Genomic DNA, 21690 nt, shown 5'->3' with positions numbered 1-21690 from the left:
GCAGTTTTTGGAAACATACATGTTTTTTCCCCTGTTATTTTTTGACACCCCCCCCACCCACCCCCGCCCCCTTCAGGGCAGTTTTCCAGCTGTTCCCTTAGGGAGTGGTTTCATGGGGAAGTTTCTTTTGTTGGCTTCCAGCTGGCTTCATTTTCACTATCTGCATGAAGTCGCTGCCTGTCGCATTTGTAGGACATTATCCATCATGCCTGCCTTGGGACTTTTCCCTTTGAATTGTTGACTTCATATTTTTGGTTTGTACATGCAGCCTGTCTCCTGGTTCCGACATCTACGTGACGGTCTCGTCCATGGCTTTAGCAAGATCCCAGCAGTGTCGTAACTCCCCCAGCAACCTGTCTTCATCCAGCGAGACTGGCTCTGGGGGCGGCACTTACCGGCAGAAGTCCATGCCCGAAGGGTAGGTATGCCCTTGCCCCCACTATATGTGGTCCCATGGACATCTCTGTCGTTCATCTGTAATTCAGATGTGTGAACTGATTTCCATTTAGCCAGCCTTGATCAATTTACAAAAGAACAAAAGGGAAAATGTGGTTAATATTTCAGATAGAAAAATGTTTTAATGGCTACTCCAAACCACTTTGTAGGATGTATATCATTCTCCTCTCTAAGGACTCAGTGACAGACAAATCAAATTACATCTGTTCCTCCATGATATATATTGTCTATTTTCATAGTACAGACTTTGTGATTTCTTAATATTTCCTCCGAAGCGAACTCAGCAGTTTACTGCTTGCACTCGTTGGAGTTTGTTTTGCTGTTGAAGTAGGAGAAATGATCATCATACCCAAAGCTTACAATTACTATTTTCACACTTTAAAAGTCTTCTATGATGTCTGCCTGTGGGTTGGTTTTTGGCTTTGTTTTTCATGGTTTTTGAAAACACTAAATACCCCAAAGTAACTATTTGCTTCTGATAAGATAAACAAAAAAGCTAAATGTACATGATTTTAGAGGCTACTAAAAAGGAAAAAAAAATTGGAATATCTGAAGTTGGGAAGTAATTAGCAACAAAACAGTACACATGACACATGAGCTTTAGCCTTTGACCAAAGCAGCGGCAAAGGAACCGTCAGTGACTTCCTGGGGGGCTGTGCCTCTGGGAGAACTTGGGACCATTTGAAGATCAAATGTAAGGAGTTTATAAAAACTGATGTTTTTGTTCTGAGTTTCCCCCAAATATATATATTTTAACAAATACACACATGATTTGTTTATTTTCTTCAGATTTTATTTGAAAAATATTTTATTTTATTTGTTACAAAATAATCATGGTTACAAGAACACCTTCATAGCAGGTATTTCTATCCTATAGTGTTTTGTTGGTTTTCACAGCTATCAAGTTTGGTTTTTTGGGGGTGGGTGAGGGGAGCAAAATGTTTGTTAGCAGAAAGTAGATAATAAAACCACTATAACATATATTCTCTACCCACCTCCCATCCTCAATATCTCCCCTAGGATTCCCTTGGTAGCATATCTAAAATGCACATCTTATTTTAATTACTTTAGTGACAATTAGAAAAAACTTTTAGCCCTTATTCATGAGTTTTATGAGTTAAGACAGAGTTTTTATGAGTTAAGTAGTATTATATCATACCATAAACCCAACTAATTATTTTTTTAATTAGTAGATTTTAAATGGCCTAGTTTGACTTCAAAAATAAGAATTCATTGCAACATCAGTGTTAGCACAGCAATAAAATATAAATGAGCTAGCAACAATAGCAAAAAAACATTGTTTTCTTCTATGATATACTTTTAATGTATACCAAAAATGTAAGTTGAAACATTAATGTTTGGTGAATATTTATATTAGAAACATGGTTCCAATGCCCATTCTGTGCAATTTTTTTTTAATAAGTTGATTACTATTCAACTTGATGTCGAGTACTGAGTGTACCGTAAGTGGTATTAAGGGTTTTCCCCATTGTTTGTGAGCTTACCCAGTGACTATTTACCATACTGTATAACATCCTTTTTAATGTAGAATGATATACGAGATGGCGATGATACTGTGGAGAAGGAGAAACTTTCCTCTACCCTTCAAGGTTCTTTCTCTGGTTTAATAATTAAATTACATACAATAGATTAACAAGAGAAAATAACCAAATTTAATTACATATGTACAAATGAGAGCCCCACATACATGAGAGGTTCAGAGACAGGGAAAATGAGATATATATGACATGCTGAGCTAAGCGTAAGGTGAGACACTTGGGGCTCCAGAAGGAATAAGGTCATTCCCAGGACAATGAGAGCAGGTGTTCAATATTGGTAGTGTGTCCTATCCTATGGATAGACCATAAAAAGTTGTCAGTAATAATCTATTATGGACAAAGCCCCTAATTTAAGTTCTAGGTAGTTAAGGAGGGGGCCAAAGTTTCTCTTGAGCCCAAAGGTCTTGGTTGCCTGTAGCTCAAAAATCATCCACATACCACAGATTCACATATTGGGGTGACTCATTCTGAACCCCTGCAATACAGTGTTTGCCTATATCAGTGAGGCAGGAGGACCTGGTTCACTGTCTGATTCATATATATTGCTCATGGGCCAAGTTTAATTCTAAAGTTACCCATACCAAGTGGAAAATGATTACATCTCCTCTACAACTCAGCCCAGTAAAAATAAGTACATACAGGTTGACAGTAAAACAAGAGTGAGTGTAGTCTGCTACAAACTCATTAATGTTAAACTTTAAAAAGCTCAAAAGTGTGAGACATTGGCAATAGGTCAGTACACAATTGTTGTCCATACATGTGATCTCCTTTTTGTTGTCCTCTCTTGACTCATTGGGCTCAGTGTCTGCACGTGTAGGATGTGTGTCTGCTCACTCCCTGGCCTGAGGACATTGAAACCATCCAAATCAGTTGAGGGGCAAAATCTAATTGGGTGGCTGAGCATGCCTTCTCCACTTGAGTGAGTGAGAAAAATACGGCACCTGCAGAAGTTTAGGATGAGCATGAGCAGTAGTTATAAAGCAGCTCTGTTGAAAAGACTTAGGTAGGCTCTGTTCTGCTATCCTTGGAGACTTACTTTTGGGCCTCACACTTTGAAGAACGTTGATAGGGCAAGGTGTGTCCAGAGGGAGGGATGGACTGGCTAACTGAGGATTTTGGAGACCATGACGTGAGGAATATAACTAAGGACATACAAGCTGCAGAAGAGACTTGTGGAGCAAGGAGGCCCCCTTAGGTGAAGGATTAAACTTGTCTGTGAACACCTGCTACCTTTAAATGCAAGTTATAGGAGAAGTTTTCAGCCCATTTGAGGGAGCTATTTCCAAGCCGTCAGCCAGCTCCGGAGAGCAACGCACTGGTTCCTGAGGGGGAGACTTCCTGGGCACCGAACGTGTCTCATGCATCAGCCAAATAATCACTTAAAAACTCCATCAAATCTGAACTGTGGCTCTTAACCTGTATTAGGTGTTCCTCCAGAGGTACAATGAATCTCTTCAAAAAGAGGTAGAGTGTAAAATTTGAGCAGGTTTTGTCTGAGCTCAAGAATGGGACCTTTGTAACCCTAATACCCTGGCGCATAGTAAATGAGTGTGTGAGAACTGAAATTAAAAGTCCACAGGATAAGAATATTTTTTAAGGCAAAATTTAAAGACAGCCTTACTTTATCATTTATTTAAAACCAGACAGCCAGAAAAGGGCTCGGCTGTAAATCCGGACGTTTCAGAAGTTGTCTTTAGTTTCCATTTCTACCAAAAGTAAAAGCAAAGTCAGAATCCAATTCTAATTTTTCTCTCTTCCTCTTTGAAAAAATCTTAATTTAGTGCAAATTTAGAATAGTATCATTCTGCCATTTCAAGGATATTTGCTGTTCTAAATTAAACAAGGACCCTACTTAGGGAGGAGAGGGCAAAGCTCATAATTAGTGAAAATTCTTTTTTAGGGGAAAATGTGCAGTCATCAAGGTTTTCATAAATCAAGGTTTTTGTTTTTAATAATGGAGGTAACTCTGTTTAGGGCTTGTGATTGCATTTCTAAGCGATTGCCATTTGTGCAAAAGTACCTAGGGAAATGGTACAGTAGGAGTTTTATGAAAATCTGTTAATTCTCTGCTTTGCAAATGCTTTCACAAGGATTTTCCTCCCTGGAGTCATATAATAGAACTGCCATTTCACAGTTACAGGCACAAAGGTGAAACCTGAGTGACGTGGAGTGCGGGAGCTGGAGTCAGGCTCCAGGTCCTCCTCTTCCGAACCTCTTGCTCCTTCCAGCACCACGTTGGTGGCTCTCCCCATGCATTTACCAGTTGGTAGTCAATAAGACATCTGTCACCTGCATTGACAATTCAAGCCCTCGTTAGTTTTTTATTGTATGTATCACTTATGTATGTTCATTTGTAAACAGACACAAATTTGTAAATTTCCACCTGAATGTTGAATTTATGCTCTGGCCCTTTTTCCTGGGCTCAGTCAGGATGTACTGGGCTGATATTGCTAATCAAAGCCCATGCTTTTTTAATTAAAGCATTATTAATTAAATTATTAAAGTATTATTATTCTACACAGGGAAAAATAAAACTGGCTCTTTAAATAGCTTAATATTCTTTCTATAAATAGACATTTGTCTTTATATATGGCAGCTTACCTACTACTAAGATGCCCTTCCCAAAGGCAGTATAAAATGTATATATTTTGAAAGTGGTCTCTAGGTATTGTAAATGATAGCAATCTTTGTCTTTCAGACCTTAGAGTGCTTAACAAATACTTGTTCCAGGAATGAGTAATTCAGCAAATTTAGTGACTTAGTGATTTAGCAGATTACTGAGTTAAGAGAAATTCCTGAAATGTACCAATTGAAAGACACACATAGCACGTTAGGATGGTGAAAGTTTTTCTTTGGCTGTGAGTGATAGTCTGAAGTTAGCTACACAGGGGCGAGAAAATTCTGGTTTCTTACTCTATGCGTCTTAGGTTAGCTCAATCCTGTTGGCTTCCAGCCTTGTTTACAGTCTACAGACTTAACCTACATACAGCTTTCTGAATAGAGCGGTGTGTTTTAACTGTAGCAAACAGTTCTGACACCCGTGTTCACAGGCAAACAAGGATGAGTACGCAAGTACAGACACGCAAGCGAAACTAGTAGAACCTGTCCTTAGAGTGTAGTTCACTACACCCAGGACTACCTTCCCTTCCTGGGTGAGGTTTCTGATGTCGTCTTTGCCTTTGTTTGGGGACATCACCGCAGGTTTGGAGTAAGCCGCCGATCCCCAGCCTCCATTGACAGGCAGAACACTCAGTCAGATCTTGGCGGCAGTGGAAAATCCACACCCAGCTGGCAAAGAAGTGAGGATAGCATTGCCGACCAGATGGGTAAGTAACTAAATTTCTACAAAATGCAGCTTGCCTTTACACCAAGGTGACTGTGGCTGCCTCTTGATGATGTCATCAGAGCAACCTGATATATAATACAGTGCTGGTTAGTAAATGTGAACAAGAACGAAGTCTCGGTTAGATTATGTATAAGTGAAAGCAACAAGACCTAAGGGAAAGGTCAAGGAATTCTAAGTGACCCCAAATCTAAAAATAGAAGTGACATAGGAAGTATTTTCAGGACCGAAATTAAAATGCAGACTGCCAAACCACAGGTGTCCTAAGCATCACCCCCAACCCTTATTTGTCTGTTTTTGCCCCTTACAAGTGCCCTGAAAGATTTGTTGGTATTCATACTGTGAGTTAAAAAAAAAATTATGTACAAAATGGGAAAGAGATACAATTGTTGTTTAGTCACACATGTAGAGCTTGGTTAGGGTCTCTTTCCTCCCCCATATACTTTTTGCCCCTCTACTCTGCTATTAAGCTGTCAACTAAGGACATGTCTTAGCAGGATAAAACAGCCAGATGGGGAAGATTTTCTCTCGTGAGCCTTCATTTGGATTTCTGGTACATAGTCCTTTCTCTCTCTATATATGCAGTTTGCTAAAATGACACCATAACACTAGGTGATACAATGAAATTTTGCCATGAAACATGATGAAGTTTCAACACAGTGGCATCAGATTAAATATCAACAAAGTTGATACATCAGGGTGTTGAATCTACTGTTAGTTGTTTTTTCCTTTATCTTCAGTAGCATTACCATCAGTGTGGTATTAAAAAGAAATAAATTTCAGGTCAGATGAAGATACTTTTAAAGACAAAGGACCATCTTTTCTTTTCTTTTCTTTTTTTTTTAATCCTCACCTGAGGATATGTTTATTGATTTGAGAAAGAGACATTGACCAGTTGCCTCTCGTACCTATGCCCTGACCAGGGATCCATCCTGCAACCTTTTTGGTGTATGGGATGATGCCCTAACCAACTGAGCCAGCTGGCCAGGGCAAGGCCCATCCTTTTATTCTCTCAGCAAATGCATTGTCTTGTTCCGTTTCAATGACCATGCCCACGTAAAGGTACTGACCATGAACATGGGAGAGACTGGAGATATATTGAGCTGAGACACACACGAGTTGAGGAAAAGAAATGTAATTCCTAGGTTCTGAAGACATGCTTCGTTCTCATAACTTCAGTGAGATGTGCCTTGTTATTGAAGCCATCTGTCATTCCCCTCTCATCCCACCCACCCAGCACACAGAAAACCTGAGCATATTCTGATCTGCTGCTCTGCTCTTGACAGAATGTTTTTAATCCCATATGTTTTGATACTGTTGAGATGGTAACGACACACATGCAAAGGATCCCTTCTTCATCATGACTTTAGCAGCTTTTTTTGGCCCCTAGCACAGGCTTCGAGCAAAGCTGCCAGCAAGCCCTTTGTTCGGTGTTCAGTGTCACCCTTCCTACTCATGTGAAGTCATGTGAGGAATGAAAAGGTATCTTGGGACTGGAAAGGGTAATTATAAGGTTCATCCTAGACCCGTATTCATTCTTTCACATAAACCTCCCTCTGGTCTTTCTTTTCCCTGCATCCCCTTTAATTTAGTTGCATCCACTTTTCATAGATAAAACTCTGAAACTAATATCACTTGTTCATCTTTTTACCTTTTTATATAAAGGTATATAAAGATAAAGATATACCTTTACTTTTTTTTTTTTTTTTTTTTTTTTAAGATACCTAAAGACCCTGCCAGAGAAGGCTTTTCGCCAATCGGTGGTCCTTCTCTATCCAAAATATAAGGCTTGAAATAAAATGTTAAAATAAAATAAATTTGTATAAGTTTTTACATTCCAGAAGAATAACCCAGCCTTTTCTAATTGGCATGTCAGAAGGAATCCCTGGGGCTTAGTTGGTATAAGCCACGCTATGAGAAATCGATAAAAATAATTATGTTCTCATTACATTATATTGAATGTATAAAGGTCAGACCTTTATACACTCAGTTTGTAAGGACAAAATTCTCTAATGACTCTCAGGTCACTCATTGAAAATGTTGAGGAGATTCTTGTTTGTTAGCCAGGCTCCTGCCTTTATACCTCAGTGTGTTATCCACTGGTGCCCCAGTGGAGATGCGGACTTTAGCTTGCTTAATTAACTCCCTCCAGTCCGTGGATGTTCATTTTCTGCCTCCCTGCTTTTGGAAATGGTTGAAAATCAGAGTAAAAGAGTGTGTTGCCCACTCCATTATGTGTTAGGGACTGTGTTGCTTAAGTCCAGAATCGTTGCTGTTAGCTAGAGGTGTGTTAAAGAAGCAAAATCGCTTAGCTTTCACGTTTGGAACCCCATCATGAACGCCAGCTTAGACTCCAAAAGGAAGCAATTGTTTTGAGTAAACTAGTTGCTGTGTGTCTTTTCTGTTGTGCTTAGCTTACAGTTATAGAGGACCTCAGGATTTCAATTCTTTTTTCCTCGAGCAGCATGAATATACAGGTAAAATATTTCCAAAGTGTCATGGTAAGTAACACGTGATTGCATCCATGCCTGTCTAGGTATCATAGAGTGAGCCAGGTTAGCTACACTTTGCAATGAATGAATTTCATAAATTCAGTCCATGTGTTTTAGACTTTTCCCCCAAACCAAAAGTTGATTCCTAACTTTGCCACATTGTTCATGGCCTTTGGTTTGGTGGTATTTGGCTATGCTAATGTGTATGACATGACACATGGTCACCAGCTGCCAGCTTTACCCATCAGCCACTTAGTTTCTGACATGCTGTCTATTGTGTAAACTCTCAATAAGCTTATTGCTGAAATTCACAGTTTGCTGGTCAGTCAACTAAGAGATGCAGTGGCAAGCTGTCTTCATTTGTCAACATGTGCTTGGGTGTGTTTGGTGCCCGCACCATAATGCCCTGTGCTGTATTCCAGAGCCAACGTGCCATCTCCCAGCAGTATCAAAGGTGCTGCCAGCTTTCCGGGAGAGCCCCAGTGGGAGGCTAATGCGGCAGGATCCGGTGGTTCATTTGTCTCCAAACAAACAAGGGCACGTAAGTTCACTGTAAAATAATAAAAGTGATAGATTCCTAGCTACATGCCTTCCTTGCAGTGTGAAAATAGTACAGATCTGTTGTGCTTTCTTCCACATGGTCAAAGAGGAAGTCCTCCTGGCAAAAGGAGGGCGCTTGCTGTCATGGCCCCGGAATTTCTGCTGCCAGTGGCCGCAAGTGTGCTTTGAGTAAATTGACCTCTTTGGTATTCACCTGCTACCCCCACCATCTGGATGGAAGGCCGTGTGATCCAATCACAAACAATCCTAAAACATTAGGGACCAGGGGTGTTTTAGGAATGGATTTTATTTGCCCACACAATTGCAAACATGAAATACAGTTGGAGCAACAGTCAACAGACAACTTCCTGTTAACTCCCGCTACTGCTTCTCTTACCTTCCATAGCTGCACACATTTTTGCCCTCTTACCATAGTTATATACAGTTCCTCATCACTTAATCTGGAATGGGAGATTATCATTTCCTCCCCCCTTTAAATGTATTTGATTTCTTGGTCTGTTCACTGGAATATGTGTTTATATTTATGGCATTCTATAGGATGAGGAAACACTGTATTTCATGTTTACTAATTTATAAAATGCTCAGAGAACTTTTAATGCGAGGGCTTTTGTAAGCTTTGCTCTAGTGAAATGAATATTGAAGCTAAAAAAACGAGAGAGGGTGACAGAGAGCACCCATGCGTGCACAGACTGGGCAGAGAGAGATGAGCTGATGAAACTTGATGTTATCGCAGTTCCACTTGTAATTGATAGATTGCCCCAATTAACCTATCCATTTCCTCACCTTCATTAATAATTTTTATATTGATTACATGGTAAAATATTTTAAATAGGTTCAGTTAGAGGAAATACCTTCTTAAAATTAATTTCACCTGTTCCTTTTTTCTTTTTAAAATTTGGCCACTAGAAAATTTAAAATGACAAATGCGGTCCAGCTCATATTTCTTTAGAAAAGAAACATACTTTAACCCTCTCACCACATCTCAATGCAGACTTGCCACGGTGCTCTGTGGCCACGCGTGGCTGGGGGCTGCCGGTTCCACAGCACAGACACGAGACTAAAGAAATTCTGCCCAACTAATATTAAAAATAAATGAAGGCCTGTAATGTCAAAGTTGTTGAGAAAAACTGGACTAGCAGTGAGGGAGCAACTGGGGTGGACTCTTGTTCAAGGAGAAGAGATCTTTCTCTTTTCACTTTGCACTGGAGCTGGAGTGCCCTCCCCCTGCCCCACCCTCAGCCAGCGGAATTCCTCCTCTTCTCTCTCTCCTCTTAATCCCCACCCTGTGTCGGGACTTTCTGCTGCCATCTAATGTAAAATATTAATTTATTCAGAATTGAAAATTTATTGTGTAAATTATCAATTTCCTTGGTAAACTATAAAGTGTTCTAAGTAGCCACTGAATAGACAGGGTTCTGTACTCATTTTACTAATTGGGATACAGTTCACATACCATAATATTCACTCATTTAAAGCATACAATTTAGTGGTTTTTAATATCACAGAGTTGTGCAACCAGCACTAAGATCTAACTCTAGAAATTTGTATCCCCACCCCACCCCAAAAACCCTCTACCCTTAGTCACCCTGTCTCTTCCCGCCTACTCCAAGCTCTTGACAACCATTAATCTATTTTCTATCTCTGTTGAAGTGTCTATTTTGGACATTTCACATGAATGGAGTAGAATATGTGGACTTTAGTGTCTGGCTTCTTTCATGTAGTTTCGCGTTTTCAGGGTTCATACATGTTGTATCATGCGTCAGTACTTCATTCCTTTGTATGACTGAATAATGTTCCATTGTATAGAAATACCATGTTTCCTTATCCATTTATCAGCAATGGAAATTTGGGTTGTTTGTGCTTTTTGGCTGATATAATAATGCTGCTATGAACACTCATGTGGAAGTTTTTGTGTGAACATACGTTTTCATTTCTCTGGACTAGATACTAAGAGTGGAATTGCACCTCTTCCCGCAGCGGCCGCCCCATCTTACATGCCCACCAGCAGTGCCAGCCGCCAGCATTGTCTGCCCTTTAGACTTCGCCTCTTAGTGTGTGAAGGGTTATGTCATTGTGGTTTTGACTAGCATTTCCTTCGTGACTGAAGATATCGAGTATCTTTTCACGTGCTTGTTGGCCATTTGTATATCTTCTTTGGAGAAAAGTCCATTTAAATCCTTTGCCCATATTTTAATTGGCTATTTGAAACAAAAGTGTTGAGTTTTGACGAAGTCCAATTTATCTTTTTCTTTCCTTTTTGTGCCCTTTCAGTGTCATTTCTAAGAAACCGTTACATAATCCGAAGTCATGAAGATGTGTACTTATGTTTTGTTCTAAGAGTTTTATAGTTTTAGCTCTTGCATTTAGGCCTTTGATCCTTTTGAGTTTATTTTTCTATGTGATAAGGATCCAACTTCATTCTTTGTGGATATCCAGTTGTCCCAGCTTGTCTCTTAAAAAGGCTATCTCCCCCAACCCTCGGATTGACTTGGCGCCTCTGTATAAATTATACCTCTAAGAACTCCCCAGAAGCTGTCTCCTAAATAGATGCTAATTGGAAAAGAGCTCTCTTTAGGAATAAGTCTTATATTCTGCCTTCTTTATACCCTGAGCACAGTAGGTCTTTTCTAATTATAAACCTTTTGGAAGTGTTGGGGGTTTTTTCTATTTTAAGATTAAAATATGAAAGACTAATGACAGATTAGATTTATTTTCTGATTAAAATTATCTCAGTACTATTCATACTGTGGCATAAGTCAAATAGTGAAAAATGGATTCTTAAAATGACTCTTCCAGTGCTCTCTGCCATTGAAACTTTTGCAGGGGTTTTCCAGGCACCTCCAGTCTTACTTCAGTTTATCATCATTAGAAGGTTTTGCCTTGAGGACCCCACAACCAGACACATGCCGCAGGGCCATTCTCGTGTGTTTTCCCTGGTGTTCAGGAAGCAAAACCTGTACACTAAGTAAATCTTGCTTTGCTTGCAGTCTGACAGCCACTACTCGAGCCACTCCAGCAGCAACACCCTCTCCAGCAACGCATCGAGCGCCCACAGTGACGAGAAGTGGTATGATGGGGACCGCGCGGAATCTGAGCTCAACAGCTACAACTATCTGCAAGGCACCTCCGCTGACAGCGGCATCGACACCACCTCCTATGGCCCCAGCCACGGCAGCACCGCCTCCCTGGGGGCTGCCACGTCGTCACCTCGCTCGGGGCCAGGCAAGGAGAAAGTGGCACCCCTGTGGCACAGTTCCAGTGAAGTGATCTCCATGGTTGATCGGACTTTGGAGACAGAGGGCCATGGCATGGACCGGAAAACAGAATCTTCCCTGAGCCTGGACATCCACAGCAAGAGCCAGGCCGGCTCCAGCCCTCTGATGCGGGAGAACAGCACCTTCAGTATAAACGATGCCGCGTCCCACACGAGGTAACTGCCCTTCCCTGCTGCTTCTCCATCCGCAGCCCCTTCCTGAGTCGAGTTCCAGCCCCATCCCACTTCGCTTTGCTCAGTAGCATATAAAGAAAGGGGTTTTTCGTGCAGCAACAGTTGTTTTTATTTATCTAGTGCCTTTTATTTGCCACCAAAATACTTTCTTCTTCCAATCCTAATGCTTTATTTTAAACTGTAAGAAAAGGTTACAGATTTGCTCTTTGTAAAGTTGTCTTATATTTTACAAAAATTGTCCTAGTGTGTACCAGAATTAGAAAGAATTTTGTAATTTAGGCTTTCAGCTAGTGATAGAGAAAGTAGAATGGAACTGTCTTTTGAAGACATTAAAAGAAAATCTTGACTGTACTTTTTAAAGGAAGGGATCTTTTTTCTAAGACTAACATGGCGTTAGTTACGCTGCTGAACACAACCTTTACTTTTAAACTGCCGGTTCTTCCGAGAACATTACTTATCCTGTGCTTACATGGTAATTTTTTTCATTAATTGGCTCCTGACAGCAGCGCGTTGAGGGTGGGGGAATACAGCAGAAAAGTGTAGCTAAAATTAGACATCCCATCTACCTTTCAAAACAGAAAAGTACACATTCCCCTGTATTCTTGGATAGGCAAAGTAAGTACCATTTTTCATCTCCTCCTCTGGATTTGGGCCTAAAACCCAAAGGATGACAAGATTCTTCCCTTTGGGGAGGAAACACTTCATCACTATCTGTTGGGGCCTTCTGATCTCTGTGGTGGCTTCTCCTTTTACCTTTTATTGCTGTTGTCTGTCATTGACCAGCTTGTGTGAGAGCATCTAACCTTGCTTCCTCTGGGCCTCTTTTATTATTATGTCCTGAGGAAAAGTAGCAGATAAGCTGAATTTAGTTTTACTTTTCAAATGGGAATCCAGGTTCCCCCACCCCCGAAAAAAAAAAAAAAAAAAAAAATCTGTCAGTAAACTTCAGATAACCTTCATGAGAGAGAACATCTTCCACTTAATTTGGTTTTGTTTAACTTGATCAGTTAAATATTCAGCTGTCTCGTTGCCTCTGTGATGTTACTGATAAGATTCTTGAATTTCCTATCTTCTAAAATTCCAGATTGGCCCAGCATTTTACATGTTTGTTTCTGTTTAACATTCCCACATTCCAGTAATAAAAAGTTATTGTGGTAGGTCTGGAAACTACATGGCCCCCAAACAAAAAGAATATTAGCAAAGTAGCCTCAGTCCTGAGCACCAGACACCCAGTTGCCTTTCCACAATTCAGGACATAGAATGTGATTCAAGTGGGTTAAGGAAGTGTTTGGAAAAGTAGAACAGAAAGCTGGGCATCAAATACCATAACAATATAATATGGAAGAATCACATGACATGGAATTAGGACACTCACTGGTTTTTGACACGCCCCATTTTTGAGTTCAGAATAGTTTCTCTGTGGTTTCTCAGCTTAGATTCATTCTTGTTTCTTTGATTTCCAGTTCTTTGTTTTGAAAAGAGGGTGGTCTTTTTTAACAATGATATTCAACCTGGGGATATATCTCTGGTCTCATTTGATGGTAGTGGAAGAAAACTGGTTATAGAGGTCTCGTCTCACATGGCATCAGCAGGGAGTGCGGTTGGGAAGGCTCGGCCTCCGAAGCCAAAGCAGAGAGCATCGGGCACCTTCTACACCACCTAGCCAATCAGACAAATCCCAGGGGACCTACAGAGTCTCCGCTGGAAAGCAGGCACCTGGAATTGCATTATCAGAATGTGCTGACTGGGGCCGCCTGAAGGCCTCAGAGGATAATGCAAATTTTCTGCTTCCAACTGACCATGCAGGAATTATTTAAATTGTCATGTAAAAACAACTCTTCTGTTGTAAGTCAAACTCACTGGAGAAGGGAAGAATGTAGCCTCTCAGGGAGGATGGCAGGGCCTCCCACTCACTGATGGGTTGAGTCACATTCGCTTCTGGACTCTGGTAAACGGGGATGCTGTGTGACTTCAGTCTGTTGATCTTGGCAGAGTGAGCTGGGTAATCAGAGCTTTAGCAGCCTTCCTTTTCTGGAGGAAAGGAGAACTTAGCCACCAAATGCACATTGCTAGAGAAACTAAAATCACTGCAAATTAGAGTGTTTTGTGTCCTCAGAAGACAGGAACAGCAATTAATGTAGAGATCTCTTGACAGTGCATGAAAGAGCTTGTACCTGGGACTTGGTGACAAAATCTAAATTACAGTGATTAAGCTCTACTGTGTATTTCTGCTGTGTTCCTACCCCCTCCGTCCCCTAGTCTCCCTGTTGATGATTATGCAGTGTTTATTTTTTATTTTTTTTTTATGGCACCCCATGAGAACTGCATTAATGTAGGTTGGTAATTACATAGGATTGTTATATTCGAATGTCATTAAGAGAAGCCATACACACTAACTTTCTACAATTAAAAAGTCCATTAATTGCTCTAAAGTGTTGCACCCTAGAAAAAATTACATATTTTCTATAAAGCTTAGAAATTAGGGAGAGATTTTAATTTTTTTTATTTTTGTAATGGCTATTTTACTTTCTGGTCCTGAAAATGAATGACACAATAAAATGATTTGTGGAAAGCGTAGGACAGGTAAGAATAATTCTAATTTTAATATACTTTCACCAGCTGGGTTCATTTTCTTCTCAAGAGTTCTGGCCTTGTCTGTAGGCAGGGCCAGTTTCTGTGGTGACCAAAGACATCCTTAGTTAGTAAACAGAGCTCCAGTCCTGGTAACCATTGGCATTGCCAACATTAGAACCCGGTTAAAGAAGGCACATTGTAAGGCTGAAAACCCCACTGCGTGCGGGCTTATGCACATCTCTTCACTTCCTGACCTGACCGGAGTACCCAGGCTTCTGCACCTACCCTCGTTGGCCAGCCTTTCTGCTGCCTCCCTCTTGCCTCCCATTGGTTCCTCAGGGAGCCAGTTACTACCCACTTAGGTGACCACATATGCTCGTACATCCTTACTGCCACCCAGTTCAAGAGGATTTCTCACCCACTGTGTTCATCCTCAACACCTTTTCCCAGCATGTGCCACTGTGCATAGTAGATAGTTGCTCATTTTGCTGAATAAATAGGAATGACTCCTTAATGTTCCCACTTTTCGCGTGATGACTCAAGGCCTCTGACCTGCAAACCATTTCAAAAAGAACATAAATCCTCAACTCCTGGCTTATAGAAAACCACTGTTACATTTCCAAGCTGCTTGTATAGAGTGATCAGTATTTGCAGAGAGCTGTAGTGTTTGATGTATAGATAGATGTATGTATGAGAATATTATACATAAGGCCCTTGCACAGCATACATTTTTAGTAAAGTCATTTCTGTGTAAGATTTTCTTTTTAATCTGAAAAATACAGGGTCTGGCACAAATAATACCCCCTTTTTGTTAGAAAATCTTTTATTACAAAAGCATAAGCATGTAATTCTGTAACATAACAATATCACACTCAGGCACACCCTAGGACATTTCAGGTGAAATGTTCAAATTGCTGTCCGTCTCGTGCGAGACATTCACGTACCCTACGAACCACTCAAACAGCCTCACTTCTGCTGGACCCTGTATAATAAGGAGGGACTTTCTAACAGCTGAGATGCAAATATCAGTTAAATCTGGATATAAGATGGTCACTTTCTGAACCTCACTAGAGGGGCTGGTTAAAGACCAGGAGAAATGCTGCCTATAGTTGTCAGTACAGTTCAGTTTCATGAACATGCTTTCTCTGGCTGATCTAGTAAGTTCACTCTTCATGCCAAAGAAAACGGTGTGCTTCTTCAGAGGAGAGGTAAAGAAGGGCTTCTTTGTAGTTAGTTTACATGAACTTGAAGGCACGCCTTAGGCTGCCATGTGCCTCTGTGTGTGTGTTACAGCCAGGTGGTTACATTTTATTCTCTGTCCTCATTGGCGTGTATGTATGTGCCTTCCTTCTTTGTTTAGAAATTATTTTGTTGTCTTTATCTTTAACATTTCTCTCTTAAATCACATCTTCCTGGATTTTTTTTTTTTATTTGCTGACAGTTACTTGCCTCTCACCTGTAAAATCTTTTTAAAGATTTTATTTATTCATTTATTTGTTTATTTTTAGAGAGAGGGAAAAGGATGGAGAAAGAGAGAGAGAAATACTTGTGAGGGGAACATAGATCAGTTGCCTGTTGCACGCTCCCAACTGGGGACCTGGCCTGCAACCCAGGCATGTGCCCTGACCAGGAATCGAACCCGGACTACTTTTCAGTCCACAGACCAGCACTCCATCCACTGAGCCACACCAGCCAGGGCTATTTGTTTTCTTAAGGTTTATGGACTAATTCAGAATTGGAAAGTGCAGCCTCTAAATAGATGAACCCAGGACTTCTCCTCAACCTGGGGTGGGCACAACATGGCTTACATTAATGGATCGTTTTCATGGACAAATTTGCTTTGTGGTTCCACCCACAGTTAGCATTCGAGATTGTATTTCAATTTCCTTTCATACCACAGAACTACAGGTGATCTGTCCTATGCTTTCTTGCCCCCGTTTCTTCTAGCTTATGGGAGCGGGTAATTATTTTATCCAGAACTAACCTCAAAGACTGAAATACAGAACCACTGTGGTTGAAATTTCAAGTGAACATTGAGAAAATGAGACCTCTGTCAAGCCACAAATGTCAGATTGCTTGATGTAGAACTCCCCAGCGAAATGTATCATTACTTTGTTCTGTGAAGCAACTAATTCATTTATTCAGTCAATGTGGAAAGCCCAAATTCTCCAAATGCCATTAAATTATAAGAGCAACATGATTCTGAATGGACAGAGAGTCCATTCCTTGCCATCTTTAAACCATCCTACCAGGATGAGAATGTATCCAATTGCTTAAAAAGAGGTGAGGGATAATCTCAAGAAGAGAGATCCCACCACCTTTCTGAGTAATTTCAGTACTGAAGTCCTCTTCCTCTTCAAAGTTTTGTCCCATGTCTGCCTATTTGAAAGTCCTTGAGCTGCAGTTTAAATTGGCAATTAAGAAAGAATAAATGTCGGGGGGGGGGGGCGGCACTGAGTCTTTCTAAACATGAAGGTTTTTGAAGTCAAAGATTATGGAATTTGTAGGCACCATCAAAAGTCCGTTTGAAAACAATTTTTAAAAAAGAGGGAAACCTTGTCACGTCCCTCCACTTCCAGGCAAGTCCAGAGGGAAGTACAGGGAAAGCCGATTTGGATCCCAAGAGCCAAGTCCACGCCTCAGCTCTGTTGTCCAGCGATGTGGCCTTTGGGCAGCCATGCCACAGCCCCGAGCTGGTCCCTGATCAGTGACCTAATAATACCTGGGCCACTTACTAAATGGTTGTTTTTATGTGTTTGTTGAGAGCAAAAATATTTATCAAATGTATTGCAAACTGTAACATCCTTTTAAGACAGAAAGTTTTGGTCATTTCTTTAAGTTCTCCATCAGCCACCTTAATGCAGTTATCTAGCTACTTTTCCTTTGACAAACATGTATCTCTTTCAAGCCCTCTTTCACAGTTTTGCTTCTCAGTTTTCCTTCTTTGTTTTCTCTCTTCTTTGAGATGCCAAACCTGGACATGACACTCTTCTCAGCTGTGCCTAATAAAATGATAATACTTATAATATCCTTGTTAGCTTCCTAGTAAGTAGCTCGGCACTGCAGACGTACTCAGCTTGTGGTCCGCAGTGACCCTGGAGGTCCCTCCGGCTGCACACGCTTAGCCTCGTTTCCCTGTGCTTTATGCACCAGGGTGCTCTTGTCCTTACTATCTCCCTGTCATTGATGAACAGTTTTCGTTACTGCAGTCACTTGACTGTCCCTTTTGCTTAATCCTTCCAACTTATTTCTTTTCCCCCTAATCATTTAGAATCAGTGTCTTCTGAAGACCTCCTAAATTGTAGAGTCTAGTGTTGGACAGGATTGGCTAGTGCTGAATACAGTGGGAGGACACAGACCTCCTCTTTCATTATCCTCCACATTATCTGTCACCCAAAGGCTTACTTGTTACTTGTACAAGAAATCAGGACATCCTCCCAGCTCCCCTCCCTTGATACTAGGCTACCATGCAGCTTTGCCACTGCCATTTGACAGGTGATTAATTGCTGCTCTCCCCTTCCTGAAACTACCACGCTTAGCAGGCCCAGCCTGTCTAAAGTCTGTCCTTTCGTGTCATCCCTGAGCAGAACATGACTCCAGGTGTTTCCTTCTGTGGCTTTCAGCTGCACAGAAGGGTGGCTGGCGGATGTTTCCCACTGGAGGAGGTGGTCTCCATGGCGATGCAGAGATGCAGCGCAGTTTCCCAGACCTGCAGAGCTTTGGCCCTTGGGGCTCAGGTTTGCATCATCCAGGCTGCCCCACCCTGTGTCGTTCATCCCTTTGCAAGGCCCACAGGCAGATGCAGAGCCTCCTTTGTAAAGTGGCACTGCCGTGATGGGCACCCTTTCTGCAGACTGGTCTCTAGCATCCTCTCCTGCAAAGTTTTCCACAGCTGGGAATGTCAAATAGCCAGGCCGCAGGTCCTTGGTTCATGGTTTCATCAGATCAAGGCTAGCAGTTTGGACAAATTCAGACCATCCCCAACTCTCAGTTACTTCGTTGCCTCTCTCTTTCTCAGTTATACGAGGCCTCACATGTATGTGTGTGTATTCTCTCTTCAAAATTCACGTTGTGGAATGACCCAGTGAATCAAAGGTCAGTTCACTTTTAGGAAAGGGAAATGCCCTATTGTTTATGTCAAGTGTCAAGCTAGTGGTCTCTTCACATGGAATCCAGAAACACCCTGACTGAATTTTTAGTGGTCCCTCCAGTTTGGCCATACTCGTCATTAAACTCACTTTGATATAATGAGGAGAGAGCAGACATTGCTGTTGTCGCTGGTAACATACCTGTTGTTGGCTCGTTGCCTTCTTCCACAATTCCTGTACAGAAACCCCACGTGCCGTAGGTGGTCTTCATTCACATCGACAGCTGCAGGTGGCCACAGCCCACGTCTGGAGAAACGCTGCTCCAATGATGTCACCTTCTTGATCTTGACAATATGAAGTAGGATTTTGGTGAGGTCACAACAATAGGAATAATTCAGTGGATTCGAGCAGTGTACACACTTCTGGTTTCACAAAATGTACAGGTCACCCAGATTAAAGTCACTGGGATTACGGCCCAAGAATGTGTGTTCTAAAAACTCTCAGGTGACCCTCACGTGCCTACTGAATCAGAGGCTGCGTAGATACTAAAGTGTACACCTTCATGTGTGGGTTATATACATTAATGAATGACTTGTTTTTATCTTTGTTCCCAAACCTAACCACTTGTTAAGTTGGGCTGTCTAGATTATAACTGTTAGTGATCAAAATCATGCTGGCATTTCAGATCCGGGAGCTAGTGTCAGCCATCACGTTCACAGATAAAACCAGTTATCAGGGCTTATGGTCCTACTTAAGCGATTGCCCTTTTAAGAATACACTTGTGAACAGAAGTTTAACTGTATATTTAATTTCTTGCAGTAAAAGTTAAGCAACATCTAGTTTTAAATACACTATGAGTAAAATACAGTATCTTCATGCATAACTCTTCCTTTGAGTTAAAGGGCTGACTAATTTATCATTTATTTGACAGTTTCTTTCATCAAAAATTGTCTGCCTACAATGGCCAGGGACTATTCTAGGAATGAAGAATATAGTAGTGAACAAAACAAAAATTTTATTCCTCACAGAGCTTACATTTAAACAAGGAGACAGGCTATAAACAAGAATAACAAGTAAAATATATAGTGTGCTACATAAATGCGAAAGAGAAGCTCTTTGTTCAACAGTTATTTTACTTGGAGTCCACTATATTCTAGCACTGTTAGATATACAAGGGTACTAAAGTAAACTTCTATCTTCAAAGAGTTTATAGTCTAGCACAAAAACTTAAATGCCTCTCAGAATAATAATGTTTGTAATTAAATTCAGACAGCAAGGAAAGAGCTCCACAAACTGTACATGCTATATATATTGCTCTTTCCTTTGACATTTCTTACCCTTTTTTATAACTTTTGTTATTATGCAGTATGCACATTTGGCTACAGCCAGCATAGCTATTTTGTAAAACATGGAGGAATGATTTGTAAATTAACAGATGATACAATCTACTTTCTATTTTCATGACTAATTATTTCTGTTCTGACCAAACATTTAGGCTTTGAAAGCCTCAGCGTTTTGAATACTGATGCTATCATACGAAGATGCTCATTGCTGAGAAAGATAAAAATGGGCAATTCATATGTGCCTTGGGTGCAGTGGTTTTCGGAATGAGTCAGTGACTGCAGCATCAGCTGAACACGCCTTCAAAGAGCAAATTCTCAGGTCCCTCCACCCCTCCCAACTCACTGAATCAGAACCTCAGGCGGGGCCCTGCCACTTCTATTTTAACACTTACTTAGAGTGTGAGAACCAGCTCCAGTAATTCTAACACACTTTCACTCACTTGGGGACACTAATCAAGGCAGGTAAAGCAAGCACATGATTATCAAAGCTGAGAGATGCATATGTTAGATCCTGATTCATTACACTTCACTTTATTGACATCTGCTTCCGACACGCACCACAGTTGAGGCGGAGACTCACCACATCTGTGTTATAAATGTCTATGGGGTAGGTATAGTCAGGTGAAAAAAATCTGCAAACCAAAGATTGGACCTTGTTGCTAAGTAACCAACAAATAGCCACAAGCCTGTCATAGTGTTTTAAAGTGTCCTGAAGGCTGCACTCTACCATTTCAGAACCTTCTCCCTGTGTTAGTTCATGTGGCTGTTGACCTGGGTTTCGGTGTAGCTCTCTATGAGCTTGTCTGCCTCTATCTTTATATCTGTCCCCACTTTCTTGTTCACTCTTAGTTCACCTTTGCCCATTTAGTCTCTTTCCATAAGAGAGACCTACTATTATTTTGTGTTTATTGACCTAATGTACTGCACTTATGCAAGAGTTTTGCATTCCCTTTTCTTAATTTTAAAAGGAAACAAATGGGATAATTTTTACCAGGAGGTAAAAACTAAATGAGATTGCGTTGCTTTTCAGTGTATGTTAGAGATGTTATGCGAGGGTTTTCTCCTTTCCCTTGAGGTCCTTTTGTTTCATTCTTGTGGGTGTTTCCACTAAAATACAGCACACATACCGAGAAAGGCACAGGTCGTGTGTGTACATCAAGATGAATGTTCACAATGTGAACGTACCCATGTAATCACTCCCCAGATCAAGGCCTGGAACACCATCAACATCCAGACAGCCATCCTCCCACACACCTTCCCCAGGCACACTTGTCTCCTCCCCAAGGTAAACAACCCTGAATCCTAAACTCCTAGACTCAAGTTGGCCTATTTGAGAGCTTTATATACATGGAATCATACCATGAGTTTTATTCTATGCCTGGTGTCTTTATCAACATTATGTTGGTGAGATTCAGCCATGTGCTGCAGGTTGCAGTAGCTTATTTTCATTGCTGGAATATAATTACATTTTGGGAACACACCACAACTCATTTATCCATTCTACTCTTGATGGACATTTTGAGTGTTTCCAGTTTGGGGATATTACAAATTCTTGTACATGTCCTTTGGTATACAACATATATGAATTTCTTTTGCATGTCTACCTAGGAGTAGATTGCTAAGTCACAGGATAGGTATATACACATTCAACTTTAATAGAGACTGTCAACCAGTTTGCTGAAGTGGTTGTAACAGGTAACACTCCCACCAGCCATACTGTATAAGAGTTCTAATTGATTCAGATCCTTTATATCACTTACTATTGTAAGTATATAGTTTTAGTTTTGCTGAAGGGCGTGTAGTGGTCCCTCCTTGTGACTTTAATT

General features: G+C 40.9%; 1 protein-coding gene across 1 annotated transcript in view; it reads left to right on the top strand.

Moving 5' to 3' along the window:
- The window catches only part of SIPA1L1 (signal induced proliferation associated 1 like 1), a 312113-nt gene that overhangs the window by 266968 nt on the left and 23455 nt on the right, over positions 1 to 21690 (top strand). The window contains exons 14-18 of the mRNA XM_054567334.1: positions 269 to 418; positions 5217 to 5341; positions 7773 to 7835; positions 8273 to 8391; positions 11399 to 11841. Coding sequence (XP_054423309.1) covers positions 269 to 418; positions 5217 to 5341; positions 7773 to 7835; positions 8273 to 8391; positions 11399 to 11841 — 900 coding nt within the window. The remainder of the gene's footprint in view (positions 1 to 268; positions 419 to 5216; positions 5342 to 7772; positions 7836 to 8272; positions 8392 to 11398; positions 11842 to 21690) is intronic.

This window comes from Pteronotus mesoamericanus, unplaced genomic scaffold (genome assembly GCF_021234165.1).
Source record: "Pteronotus mesoamericanus isolate MK-2021 breed Mesoamerican mustached bat unplaced genomic scaffold, CSHL_Meso_final contig_182, whole genome shotgun sequence".
NCBI classification, from domain to species: domain Eukaryota; kingdom Metazoa; phylum Chordata; class Mammalia; order Chiroptera; family Mormoopidae; genus Pteronotus; species Pteronotus mesoamericanus.
This window is presented reverse-complemented; position numbering and strand designations above follow the sequence as displayed.